Below are 14130 nucleotides of genomic sequence, written 5' to 3'. Positions count from 1 at the left end.
AGTTTTCCTTTCTAGGATCACCAGCTTTTATTCAATAAGACTAAAAAGCAATTTAGCACTTGTAGAAGTGACTAATTCTGCTCCTGTCTTGATTGTGATACGACGGGCTCTAATACAGTAGCAGAGATATCATGGCAATTATAGCCTCTGCTTTGAGCCACACATTAGTACTGTATTAAAAATATATTTCTCCAAGATGAAAAAAGGAGTCCAAGTCAGGAGTTTATCTTGGACTGTCACTTTTGAAACATGCTAAGCAGGTCTGAAGAAATATGAGAAAAGGATTCTCCTCACTGTACTTTTTCTTTTGGAATAATTCATTATCTAAATACTTTTCAACCAGTACAGTCAAAGTCCTAGGTGGAGTCTCTTGACTTATTTAAGTAGATCCTACTAACTTTTCCTCTGTTATAATCCCCACTGCTATTTTATGTCAATCACTGTTCTAAAAGAAACTCAGGAAATCCACTTTAATTTTTTTGGCAGAAAAAACTCTGAATTACCGTGTCAGTGACAATCTTTGTCATTAACATAAAGAAGACTGGTACATTTGAATGAGCAACTCAAACTTCAGGGCTGGAAAACACATTTTTTGTTACTTTTTCCTGTGTCCCCACAATAGGGAATAAAAGTTATTGCAGGGTGAGGAGTCCAACAGCTCTAAAACTGTATCCACCAGCTTATGCGCTTTTTATTGGGTTTTGTGTTGTTTGTTTGGTTTTTTTCTTGATAAAGCCAACATTTTGACCCAGGAAATATAGAACTTGCCTAGACTTTCAAATATTCAACTAAAGTTTTTAAATAATCCCAATGTCCTCAATAGCAAGGAAACAAATAAGTACTTTCCCCCCTCCACTCTCCATTTGGCCAAAAAGAAAACAGGCAGAAGATGACTTCCACAATTACCTCTTCAATTCCATTTGTCATTACATACAAAAGTTTCCTGGGACTCTACCACAGTATTTAGGATCAAACTTATTACTGATGCTCACTGCATAGTCATCAGAATACATAATTTATAGCATCCATTCTGTTCAGGAAAAAGGAGACATTGCTTTAATATCTATTAGTAATCTGTCACTGTTATTTACATGGGGAAAAGTGTTAATAAAGGCTGGCATTTTTCCCTGGTTCATTTCAGGTACGGCAGCAAATCCTGCACAGAACTAGCTGGTACATTGCCTGGAATGGGCTGTCTCCTCTCCATAGCTGTGCTGCAGTTGCCTTCCAGGAGCACGGAGGTGCCAAACCTGATCCAGGTTCTTTCCTTCCTTCTGGAAAAACGTTTATCCTTCACAACATTATCACCTCCTTCTGAACATTTTGTGTAGTAGAGTCAGGAACAGAGTTAGAGGCGTGCCTGTAAAATCTCTTCTGCAGCCTCAGTTGGGTAGTTCTGATAAATGTCCTGGGAACAGCAAAAATGAATATTGCAACGCAACAAAAATACCCACAGGGTATCCTAGCCTGATGAGGAATTATATTAGGCTCATTGAACCAAATCCTGCCTGATTAAAAACATTCAGCATTCACCACATAACAGTGTAGTAATTCAATAGTATTATTTAGCTGTATTTTCATTTGCATAAATAAAGCCAAGGGAAACACCTTCTCAGTGCTATAAATTGTTGCTCTTCCAGGTTTTTGAGAGTAGCACTTTCTTTTACTCGGGAGCTGCTTAATAAACTACATTCATCATTATTTAGCCTTCTCTTGTGTGTGGTGCTCTAGTCCTCCTGCTGGATCCCAAGGAGACAAATCATAGTGAATTACTAAACCTTTAATTTACTTTTGATTAAAAAAACTTAAGGGAAGGAGAAGCAATACATACATGGGCAAACTGCTTCAAAGGCAACAGAAACTTTGGAATATGCAACTGTGTATCTCTTTTTTTCTTTTCTAGATTTCAAATGGACTAAAATCAGCCTCACATATGGTAGGGGGAGCTTTCATTCACTCAGTGGAAAGATGCACCAGTCAGTCAAATAACCATTCTCACTGGTTTCAAGGTTTGTGTTATTCTGAGTTAACCCTTTTTCACATGCATTTTTCTGTGGGAGAAAATGAAGCATGAAGACAAAGTAGTTTCCTAAATTACAAAGACAAGGAACTTATATACCAACTAAAAATGTAGTCTTGCACCATGAAAGGCAAATTACCCTCTAAATCTACTGACTATTACTACTCTTAACACTAAGTTGGAAAAATCATATGGAGTCACAAACTCAAATGGCCATTCAAGTTCTATAATAACTCCTTACTTGCAAGATTCAATCCTATACTTGTTCTCCTACAAGATACCCCTGTAAATAAATAACACATTTACCAGAAATAGGTATAATAGAATTGTCATTAAATGCAATACTGTATTTGTTCAATATATACAAACACTACAGACTCGAAGCAAGCTTATATTATTTCTTTTGAAAAACCCCAACTTTAACACAGATAATGAATCTGTCAAAGGTAATAAAATCAGAGAAAGCAACATTTCAAAAATTTTATAGGTTCCTCCTGGATGAAAAACTTGATGAAAAAACAGTTTTAAAAATAGATCTGTAAATGAAATAGAAGACAACAGTAAATTATCTTGTTAAGAAAAAGGGAAGGGCAAAGGAAAAGTTTAATTTTATAACACAACACACACATCAGACCTGGTGGTGTAGCCATAGGTAAAAGAACAAGAAAATCAAATAACAAATGAAACAGTGCGCCGTTTGACTGATGGGAGCATCACTACTGTATAACTCATTTCTCTGTTTTGGTTTACTTATCAAGGAAAGACTAAGACTTCCTTACAGTCAGTTCAAAAGAAACCAAAATAAAATCAAACCCAAAAGGCAACCTCCATCCAAATGCAGGAAATAAACTCTCTCCAATTTCTTCTTTGAGAGGGTAGAAAGGAGTTAGAAGACATAGCTTTTCTATAGAAGAGTTATTCCAATTTTAAAATACATGCTCCTTAGAAACTTGAACCTCCGAAGTCCTAAGAGTCCGGATCTAATCCTGCCAAAATTTAAATCACAAGCTACAGTCCAGCTTTTATGTAAATACGTAGCAGTGCTGTATCTATTCCCTTTGCAGGACTGGGATGCCTAGCAAACCAGCACTTAGGTTTGCATACATGAAGATTGCAGGGTGGCATTAATTGTTAGTCTAAGAAAGTGGCTGATATTTCTGCTGACTCCTGCTATGGATGATTTCTTTACAGTCAAGAGATGTCGCAGTCAGCTAAGAACAGCTAATCACCCCTCCACAACCCTCAATTTACAAACTAAGAACAGCTAATTGCCACTCCACATCCCTCAATTTAGGCAACTGGGCCTTAACTCTTTTGCATAAGCGTTTTCCCGATAGCCACCCAGGTGACTACCACCACAACTCCTCTCCTTCAGACATGTTGAATCACCACAGATTTTTAGTGAAAACCAGCTTATCTGCCACATTACTTAATTGCTTTTAAAGTGAGAAGCACTGTCTCGGGTAAACACATCTCTGGATGTGCCATGTACATACATTTGTGGGTATCCATATGAAATGCTGCAGAATACAGATAAAAATTCAATCACATCACCACAGCTCCATACCAGTTCCATATCTGACTGAGCAAAGAAAAATTTCAGTGGCTGCCAGCTCAACAGAAGGTCTCTCAACTTAGCCAGATGTGACAATCAGTTTTTCTAATTTACACTGTGCGTGTGTGTAGAAAACCACACAACAAAACTAAAACAAGCCAAGTATGTCTCACTCTGTACTTAATTGGTCACTGACTTGTTTTATTTGTCTCACTCTGTATTTGTTTTTATACATACACACACATACGTATTTATGTGCAAATGTAAATCACTGGGATGGATGGAGACAAAGGTGACCCAGGAGCTGAGCTATGAAGTTTGCATTCAACACCAGTTTCTTCAACAGGTAACTTCTGAGACCTTAGGGAAGTCAGTAAAACTCAGATGCTCCCTAATTTCTAATTTTGTTTCATCTGAGACGTTATATCTTTGTGAGATACTCACTTAACCTTCAGATACCTGCCTAAATTAGGAGACTCTGCTCCCCCTGCAGCCAGACATAGAAAGAGGCTGCCCAGAAGATGAATCTACAAAGCTTCATACATTCAAAACACAGACTTTCTCTCTCTCTTGAGTACATAAGGACTGTAGGAAAGCTAGCTTTAACTAAGGCAGCTAAACTCTTTGTCTGCAGCATGCATGTGCATGTGTGCACGTGTGTCAGCTTCCTGTGCCCTTCAGTTCCAGCCCATAAATGAGGAATGATGATAGTCTCAGGAAAATAAGCACAGGAAAGGCTGGGAGGTTCAAGGTACTTTGGCAGTGTGGTGGCACAGGAGACACACAGTGACCTAAAACGACCCCTGAGAGGTTTGCGATGGGGAGCTGTGAAGTTTACGCAGCAGACCTAAATCGCTTTGAAGGTTCGTGAGGGAAGAATGAGCCCGTCCGACAGCTTTACCTCATGTTCTTGGGAGGCCCCAGGTGCCTGATACACCAATACCTCTGTAACTTTAATTTCACCTTGTAGAGTTTCAGGCATGTATTTTAAATGCATTATATTTACCCTTATACACTATATCCATATAGACACACACGGCGTTAACTATTTCAAGGTCCCCGCAGAGAGCTGTTAGCAGAGACAGAACATGGGTCGGCATACTATTGAAGCCACATGCACCATCTGCTCAAACATTTTAATGTAATTTACCAGGCAAGAGCTGAGCAGGGGGAAAAAGAAACCTAGATGAAAGATATTAAATTTCCTCTTCTCCAAAACACCCCCTGCTGCTTGATATATGAACCTAACTCACCCATAACTAATATTTGATTAAAGAACACATTCATAAATTTAAAAAAAAAAAAAAAAAGTCCTGTGCCTCCAAGGTAACACTGACATAATTTTTCTGTTAACTACTAACCTGCTGCCCATGGAGAAATGTTCAAATTCATAATCCTATTGCCAAAACCAAGAAGGAGTGGACAAGTTAAGAACTTAAAAGTTGTTACTTCCCTCAGACAGCAATTGATGTCCTTCAATAAATGAGTAAAGAAATCAGACAGCAATTCTGATTATCTTCAATAAATCAGTAAAGAAAGATTTATTTACTGCAGCATTGAAGCCAAACAAGTTCTACATGTTAAGACTTGTATTTGGCTGAAGGTGGCAGCCCTGGGCCAAGCACTATTTAAATCTTGGAAATAAGTCCTGCATCTCATAATTTAAAGGGGATTCCAAATGGGAAAGACTTATACTTCAAGAACCAGATTTCATGACAAATAAGCTTCTACCTTTTCAAACAAAAGCAATGATTTTCAGAAGTTATGACAAACTCCTTTTGTTGTGTTCAACAGTATTCATTCAACTTTTTCTTCATCAGAAGTACTCACAAAATTAAAAAGAAGCCTAAAGAAGAAGCAGGCAGGAGTGATCATGATTATCATCGTGATTAACATATGGACAGGCTCCCACATAGGGAGGGACTGTATGACCAGCACCCTTTGGCTTGGAAAGAAGTCAGTGACAACTGACATCTAAACAAATACTGAGTGGCTAAAACAAGGTAAAAGGAAATAGATATTCACTGACACTTCTCACATGAGAGAAGAGCTCTAACTGTAACTCTAAGCTGCTGGTCAGAACAAAAATGAAGTATTTCCTCACGCAAGGTATGTAATTTCTTGCTACAAGACGCTGCATAGAGTAAAGATTTACTGGGATTCGAAAAACATTTTGACAAAGAGAGGTAAGAATATTCCATAATAACAACTGAAAACAAACATACCATTTTCAGCTCAGGAAACAGGTAGTTGCAGGAGTATGTCAGAGAAAGATCAACATAACCATGCCTGTTCTACTCATCTTTAGGAACTGGCTTGGGATGTCATCATGACAGAGGGATGCTCTGGATATTGGATGGATCTGGTGTGCCACCCTTACATTATTTTATGGTATGCTTCAGGAGTTAAACACATCATGAGAAGTTTTACCAAAAAGTTAAGGAATTCTCCTTTTTTTGTTTTGTTTAGTTTGTTTGGTTGGGGTTTTTTTCGGGACTGTTTGTTTGGGTTCGGTTTGTTTTTAAATGATCTGGTTTTTAGTCTCATGGTTTTGAGGTAAACTTCAGTCCAATTTTCTTGCTTCCGTCCCCAGCTACCATATTCCGCAATGCTGAGCACTGAGAACATTGCCATTGATTTTCATCAGCACAGGATCACACCCTAACTGCTTCCAATTTCACAGTTACTAAGCAACACTATGTGATCACAGGCTCTGAGTAAGCAACATCCTATATTCAAAGGTTTGAACCTTAGAACTCCATATAGACTTGGAACTTCAGCACCTATCGATGAACACCAGCTTTGCAAATCTTGGATAACAAACTCTTGAAGTACAGAAATAAATACCTTGGGTGCTGTTAATTGAAATTAGCTCTACTGAACCACAAAATTTCCTTGTATCCTCATCATGGTCCTAAAACTGAGAGTACTCCCTGCAATACTGCAAACTTTCTGTATTTTTACCAGTATTAACCAGAGCAAAAATAACTTTTCCTATATCAAAATTTATACATAGTACTCCTATTAAAATTATGTATTCAGGTATAGTTTAAGACGAAAAACAAAGCACACAAAAATGGGAAGTTAAACAGTGCAATAAGCTAGATTTTATACTTAGTGAAAACTGATTATCAAAATTATCTTCTACGTTCACTTTATACCAAATACTTGCTCTAGTTTAGCACCATCAGACTTAGGGGAACAGGTAACATTATTCCTGACAAGTCAGTGCATCTTTGCAGAAGTGCATATTTTTTCAACAATGGTATAAAAACACTGTCATAAGGTATATATTTTTCTTTCAAAATAGAAACTATCACTGTTAAAAAATAGTAAATAACACTGTATTCTCAATTTTATTTGTTGTAGGAGGCTTTTTTGAATGCAAACGGTTAAAAAACAATCATTAGGTGGATTGACTTTAATGGAAATGGTACTTGCAGCCTTTATCAAACTGTATTTGCTCATCTACACACCAAGACAACAGAAACCTTGCTCGCTGTTAACGTGGAAAATCTGAATGGTCCAGATGACCAGATCATTTCCACTGCCCAGTGAATGACAAGAATGACGCTGGTTGCACCTCCCTTGGCTAATCTTGATCTGGTTTAACACTTTATTAATGTGAAATTTTAAGGGTGAGAAAGTGCTATTGAAGTCCACACACAATAAAGTTACCAAAAAAAAACTGCTGTAGAAACCACTTGTATTTCGTGCACATCCATTCATAGACATGCACACAAATGTAAACGGTCATTGTTGTGAGGACACAGCTTAACTCCTCTTGCACCTATTAAAGGAACCTAAACTTAAGAATTGAGTAACATAAAATCTTTTAAGAAGAAAACCTGGACACTGGTCTGTTACATCTGATGGAAATAATATTACACAGCAGTCTTTCACTTGTAAGGTTCATTAGAAGCTGTATATTATATTTACCACACTATGAAGATAATAACCTGAGAAAGAACATCAGCATAAATCATTAATTCATTGGAGAGAAACTCTGGAAGAGGATATCTTTTTAAAAGGAAAATGATCACATTAAAATACATGCAAACTTTGAGGAAAACAAGCTGTGCCAAGTAACTGGTGCCAAAATTAAGTAATTCATAGTTATCACACTTGGACTTCAACAGGAAGAATTTAGACCATATGAAAATACAACAATAGCATAACAAACCAATGGAAAAAAATTCAACTGAGTATTAACTTGGCTATCTGAAAACACACTTGCTTTCAAGTCATATTCCAAAAGGCTTCTGTACATAATAAATAGTACTGGAAGACACTGAATGACAGAGGTCTGAACACATGCAGTCTGTCCTATGCTAACGAAGAATTACCTATTCTCAGCAAATGAAAAAGCAAGCATGCAAAATTTTCCATTTAGACATAAAAAAATCCACCAATTTCTCCTCTCCTTCCTCCATACTTACAAATTTTAGAAAGCAAAATTGCCAGGTGAAATTTCTCTGTAATAATTTCAATTAAATAAATTATGTGCTCTTAATGCAGTTTGCAAGTTCATCAATAACTAACCCAAGGAAAAAGGAAACAAAAGAAAGGCAAGAATCTACCTACTATTTAGCCAGTGACCAAATAGCAATATGAAAAATAGCACATTCCTCTTTCTATACTTTGAGGACACAGGAGCACTTTGATACTCCAAATAATAGGGGATGTTATTTGCTAATGATACTTTAAAATCTTAACTATGAATGTACTTAACATCTCTTGGAAAAGAAAAAAAAAACCTCACACCCTAATTTGCAGGTTCCCTTATACAGCTGACATCTGTCTCTCTCCTTACTGCACAAAATAAAAGGCAAGCTTTCTGTTTGCAGGCTCCAGATCACTTGCTCAGTTGTTACTCTCAAATCACAGCATGCAAGGGCTGCATTCCACCTGAGGGATATGTCTGTGCTCACCAGGGTAGAAGGGGGAATTTCAGACTGTGAAGCTGATTGCTCTGGAAATGTTTGCTAACAGAGATGTCAATGAAGTAAAGGAGTTTCAGTACCTGAGTTAACAAGCTGTTGCTCCATGACCCCGCAGCCCAGGACCTCCATCCATTCTCCTTGGAAGTTGATCTCCATCTCAAAGGAAGGGTGAGTAAACGGAAAGTAGCAGTCTACCCATCTGACTTGCAGCCCTGTAGCAGCGTTTAAAAATAAATAAATAAATATGAAAGGGTGTATGCTTAAAAGGCCATCCCTCCAACCATCTGTAAAACTTGCCCTTCAACTAATGACATCAATTACAGCAATCCAGAGAAAATAAATAGCAAACAAACTAATTTACAACAGTCATGCAAGGCGATAAATCTTAAAACCTGTGGAAAAAAATGACCATGTCTTTTGTAATATGAAAAATGCTTTGTGCAATTCAAGCACCCTTTGAAACCAAATCAATCATTTGTCAAACTCTAGCAACCACCTGGCATCGCACAAAAATGAGCCAAGATCATCGGAAAGTCAGTAATTCTGTTATTCTTTGCACCAAGAAATTACTAACTGCTTCTTACAGGAAAATGCTAGCTAAGTCCTTAATTTTTACTTAGTATTTCATTGATTGTCTAGGCAAGTAATTTTTTTTCATCAGCACCTAATTAAAATACAAAGCCATTCTCTCTGTATACGTTTAACTATGAAAGTTAAAAATAGATATTAATATACTCAAATAGAAATATAAATGCACAGAGTTGTACATTATTAAGGTATGCAACACACAGAGAGCATTCTGGACTCAGCAGATAAGTGTAAGAGAAAAGCACCACTGGGTAACTCCCCATCGTCCTCCCCAGCTCAGCACCTCTGCAAATACCACTGTGCAGAGTGAGGAAGGTCCTGGCATCTCAGAGCAGAAGAGCCAGAAGAGGACAAGGTCTACACTGCTGCCAAAAGCAGAGTTGTTGTCAAGGCCCTTATTATATTTGATGAGCCTTTCTTCTAATGATTTACAGAGGCTTTGTTTCACTAAATAATTTTTTCTAGCTATTTCCTAGGTGTCAGGAAAGAAGTTTCAGAAACATAAACTACAAAAACACAAAACAGAACTGAAATGCAAAATCTGTAAGCTATTGCCTTAACCCCAAGCCCGTCTTCCCTTCAGTTAAGCCAAATACCAATCAGTGTTAGGATCATTAAGAACCAGGCAAGTACAGTTTTGAAAATAAGGGGCATAGCAAAAATTGTTTGAGTGACAGTATCTGTTAACATTCCTGGTTTGATTTTCAGGCTTTTTTGGCATCATTTCATAAAAGGAATGTCAAACATCAAATCGCATGATTTATATTGAAAGTTTTTCAAATAAAAATATTTTACATAGCCTCAAGGATTAGATTTTCTTTGATTACTTCCGAAACATCAAATGTGGCTACAGACACTGAAACAATAAGCTACAACAAAAGTACATGCATGGCCAAAATATAAAATACCAAATGGTTACAGGGAACTTTTCTAGATGTTATGAACTTTCCAATGGTGAGGGAGGTTTAAAAACAAATGCATTAGTACTGCTAGGTTTTCTTTTCTTTCTTAAAAATTTAATTAAGGAAATTATATGAAAGATAAAAAAGCTTTTTGATAATTTTACATAAAGAACTTTGAAAACTGGAAGTATTTGCAATCATACCATTCACCACTGTACTGTGATTTTTAGCAATCATTTAATTGGTTTTTCTTCCCTCATAACAATAAAAAAACACACAGATGAAAAGAGTAGTGTATGTAACAGTATGGCACACAGAAAACATTTTTTTAATTTCCTGATCTTGGTATTTTTAATCCTAGGGCTGTACAACCCTGCATACGCTGTAAAGCCATACACATATAAAATATTTTCACTTAGCTTGCAAAATTTGGACCTATAGAAAGGACACTGAATATTCAAGTAGTTTTGTGTTCAATAACAACATTCAGGTAATAGTTTCTTTTTAATCCTCTTATTACTTCAAAATGAAGATCTGGGAAAAAAAGGGATTTCTCAGCTGTTTGTTCTTAATTAAAATAAATTCTAAAAATAAAAAAAGAATTTAAAGCTCTTTTTTATTTTTGCATTTTAATGTTTATTAGTACTTAAGAGGCTTTTGTTTTAAAATGCAAATAAGCAAAGAAACAAAAATCTGAATAAACCAAAACAAATTCACAATGAAGAAACAACTCTCACCTTTATTCTGTTCTCTAAATTAATAGTTAATCCCATATAACACAATAATTTTATTCATACAGTATCACAGCCAACTGGGAATACCACTGTAGTTCATATTCAAGTGTTCTTTCAGACTTTAGAAGACTTTACTGAAAAGCTGAGTGTTCTCAGCCTTCAGCAAGATTAAGCCTTCTAACTGCATTTCTATAGACTGTCACAGAATAAATGGGTACATTTATTATTTAGATACAAAATATTGTCTTGGAGCTCAATATATTCCCAAGGAATAAAGGGCATTGCTCACACTCAGCAAATTAGACCACTGAGGACTTAAAAGGATTATGAAGATTAGGCTTTCTGTATTACTATATAATTTACCTGATTAGGTCTAATTTATTTCTTCATATACAGCCTATGAAATGCTGGCAAAAAATTATTTTTTCAAGAAATTTTAGAAGGCTGAGAGATGTATAACACAGCAGAACTTACAAGAGTACAATGCTGAATCTAACCAGAGACTGACCACTAGATACAAACTCAGCAACTTCTCTGATTCAAAGAAATTACTTGTGTTACCAGGAGGACACCCTCTCATTTCAGAGCCTCACAGTATTCATGGGAGTCCTTCCAGTAGGTACATGTCCATTAGTAACTGTGGTGCCCACCAAAGCAGCTCTATTGCTTCCCTCCTCAGCTGGACAGGGGAGAGAAAACACAACGAAAGGCTCCTGGGTTGAGATAAGGGCAGGGAGAGATCACTCACCACTTAGTCATGGGCAAACCAGATTCAGCTTGGGGAAATTAGTTTATTACAATCAAATCAGAGTAGGATAAGGGGAAATAAAACTAAATCTTAGACACACCTTCCCTGCACCCCTCCCTTCTTCCAGACTCTACCTCCTCCTGCCAGCAGTGGGAACAGGAAATGGGGGCTGCAGTCAGTTCATCCCTCCTTTTCTCTGCTGCTCTTTCCCTGCTCCAGCATGGATGGGGTCACTCCCACAGAAGACAGTCCTTCATGAATTGCACCAGTGTGGATCCCTTCCACAGGGTGCAGTCCTTCAGAAATGAGCTGATCCAGTATGGGTCTCTCACAGGGTCACAAGTCCTGGCAGCAAACCTGCTCCAGCATGGGCTCCTCTCTCCACAGGGCCACAGGTCCTTCCAGGAGCCTGCTCCAGCATGGTCTTCTCATGGGGTCACAAGTCTTCTCTGGGCATCCACCTGCTCCAGTATGGAGTTCTCCAGGGGCTGCAGGTGGATCTCTCCCCCATGGGCCTCCATGGGCTGCAGGGGCACAGCTGCCTCACCATGGTGTGCACCACGGGCTTCAGGGGAATCTGTGCTCTGGTGCCTGGAGCACCTCCTCCCCCTCCTTCTCCACTGACCTGGGTGTCTGCAGGGCTGTTTCCTGCACATGTTCGCATTCCTCTCTCCAGCTGCATTTGTGCAGAGTTTTTTTTCCCCCCTTTTAAAACGTGTTATCCCAGAGGCACTACCACCACTGCTGACTGGCTCAGCCTTGGTCAGCGGTGGGTCTGTCCTGGAGATGGCTGGCATTGGCTCTGTTGTACACAGGGGAAAATTCTGGCAGCTTCTCAAAGAAACCATCCCTGTGGCCCCCCTGCTACCAAAACCTTGCCATGCAAACATCTCCAATAAGTACAGAAACAGTGAATATTTATTTTTATTTCTGAATACTGAATCGAGGTAAGGAACTGGTCATAGCCTGCACTCAAAAGTAACGGTGTTACCAGATATTAAGCTAAACAAGTGCTAGCCTAATTGAGTCTCGTAATGAAAAAGGCTTGACCAAAGGCACTGAAAAAGAAAGAAAGAAAAAAGAACAAGCCAAACGCATTAAAGCAGCCTATTGCTACACTACAGCACAGAAGCAACAAAGCCTGAGACCCAGATGGTCTTCACTGACCAGAAATTCTCTTTGTTCCTCTGAGGATTATTTTTAGAGATGAGGTTATGGGAGAAAAAGGAGAGGGGCACAAGGTGGGTGCTGGGAAGCACAGAAGGTATCAAACTGTGGCCTCTTGAGGTGAACGTCGATTTGTAAGTACTCTGCACCTCGTTGTTGCAGATAATTCATCACACTTGTAGCAGACAGGAGCTGGCTGCCCATAAACCTACATTAGCTCACATTTTTCAGAAGTTATTAGCCAGACCATTATGTTCTCAATAAATGATTTTTTTTTCTTTCTTTTTAAACTCCTTACAACTACAGACCTCCAGGTACTCAAAGGAGGTATCAGTACAACAGAGTCAAAAAGAAGAAAGAGCAAAACAACATGTTTGATTTAAAAGACATCCAGTGGCTGTTCAGTGAAAACCAGCAGCAGCAAAGCCATCAGTCAAAGCACAGCATCACTCACTCTTCTGCCTCCCCTTACCAGTGCCTAGAAACTGGGTAGATAAATATGGGACAGTAGTGAATTTTGAACCACTTCATGTAAAGCAACAAATCACAGAAGCAACACACGATCAGTCTTTTCTATTTGCTACAGTAAGGTTACTTCTGAATCTCTCAGGGTCCAGAAAGCTTTTGAAAAATTACGGAAGGGTTACAGAAAGAACTGTAGTTGAGAAGGACTGACTAACTTTATAGAGAAACCTAAGACAGCTTATCTTGGAAAGCCTTATTACAAGGTAACTTAAATGAGATATAACAGAATTCCTACACTGATAGATCTGTATGGGGAGATGGAGGTGTAAGTTAAATTACTGGATTTCAAGTGTACACCTTATCTAGAGGTAATAGAGGAAAACTAGGAATGTGATACCTAGGTGTAGTATTTGAAATAGCTTCCTGATATCAAAATCTCATGAAAAAAACCTGAAGATAATTACTTGTAGAATGCAAAATCAGACACAGTATACCACTAGAAAAATCTCATAAATAGAACTGTCTTACACTGCGAAGTATTTAAGACAATAGCTTGTGTGATCCAGATCCTTCCCCTCCATCTAATATCTACATCATTCCTTTCTCTGTTGCCAAAGCCAGAAAGAAATAAAAACTTTTGAAATAAGTGTAGGTAAAGAGTCAGGTAAAGTAAAACTGTCTCATTAAATATTATGAAAACTAACCTAGAATAATACAGAGGAAAAAAAAAGGGAAAAAAAGGGCAGGTCAGTGATCTGACCTTTCTGCAGAGATCCTGCAGGGATCCTCAATCTGTCATCAATCTGAGGCGGTAAATTCCCAGAGAAGTACTGCAGAAGCACAGCTATCCAATTCCAGGACTTTAGGCATAAGCGAATTTACGCAAAAATCAACTTGCACAGCAGACTTAATCTACAATCCAAACAATCTGCCTATGAGTAACAGTTGACTGTGTGACACAATGTAACATTTCAATAGCTTACTGCAGCGATGGTCGCACTATCCTGC

At 38.1% G+C, this 14130-nt stretch overlaps 1 protein-coding gene across 5 annotated transcripts in view; it reads right to left on the bottom strand.

The window, feature by feature from the left end:
* Nucleotides 1-14130, bottom strand: part of FARS2 (phenylalanyl-tRNA synthetase 2, mitochondrial) — a 236499-nt gene that overhangs the window by 152725 nt on the left and 69644 nt on the right. For all 5 annotated transcript variants that reach the window (XM_050323188.1, XM_050323225.1, XM_050323217.1 and 2 more), the window contains one exon: nt 8599-8730. In XM_050323188.1, coding sequence (XP_050179145.1) covers nt 8599-8730 — 132 coding nt within the window. The remainder of the gene's footprint in view (nt 1-8598; nt 8731-14130) is intronic.

Source organism: Myiozetetes cayanensis, unplaced genomic scaffold (assembly GCF_022539395.1).
Source record: "Myiozetetes cayanensis isolate MyiCay16 unplaced genomic scaffold, myiCay2020 scf1, whole genome shotgun sequence".
NCBI lineage: Eukaryota > Metazoa > Chordata > Aves > Passeriformes > Tyrannidae > Myiozetetes > Myiozetetes cayanensis.
The sequence above is the reverse complement of the archived record's forward strand: the minus strand, read 5'-3'. Positions and strand labels throughout refer to the sequence as shown.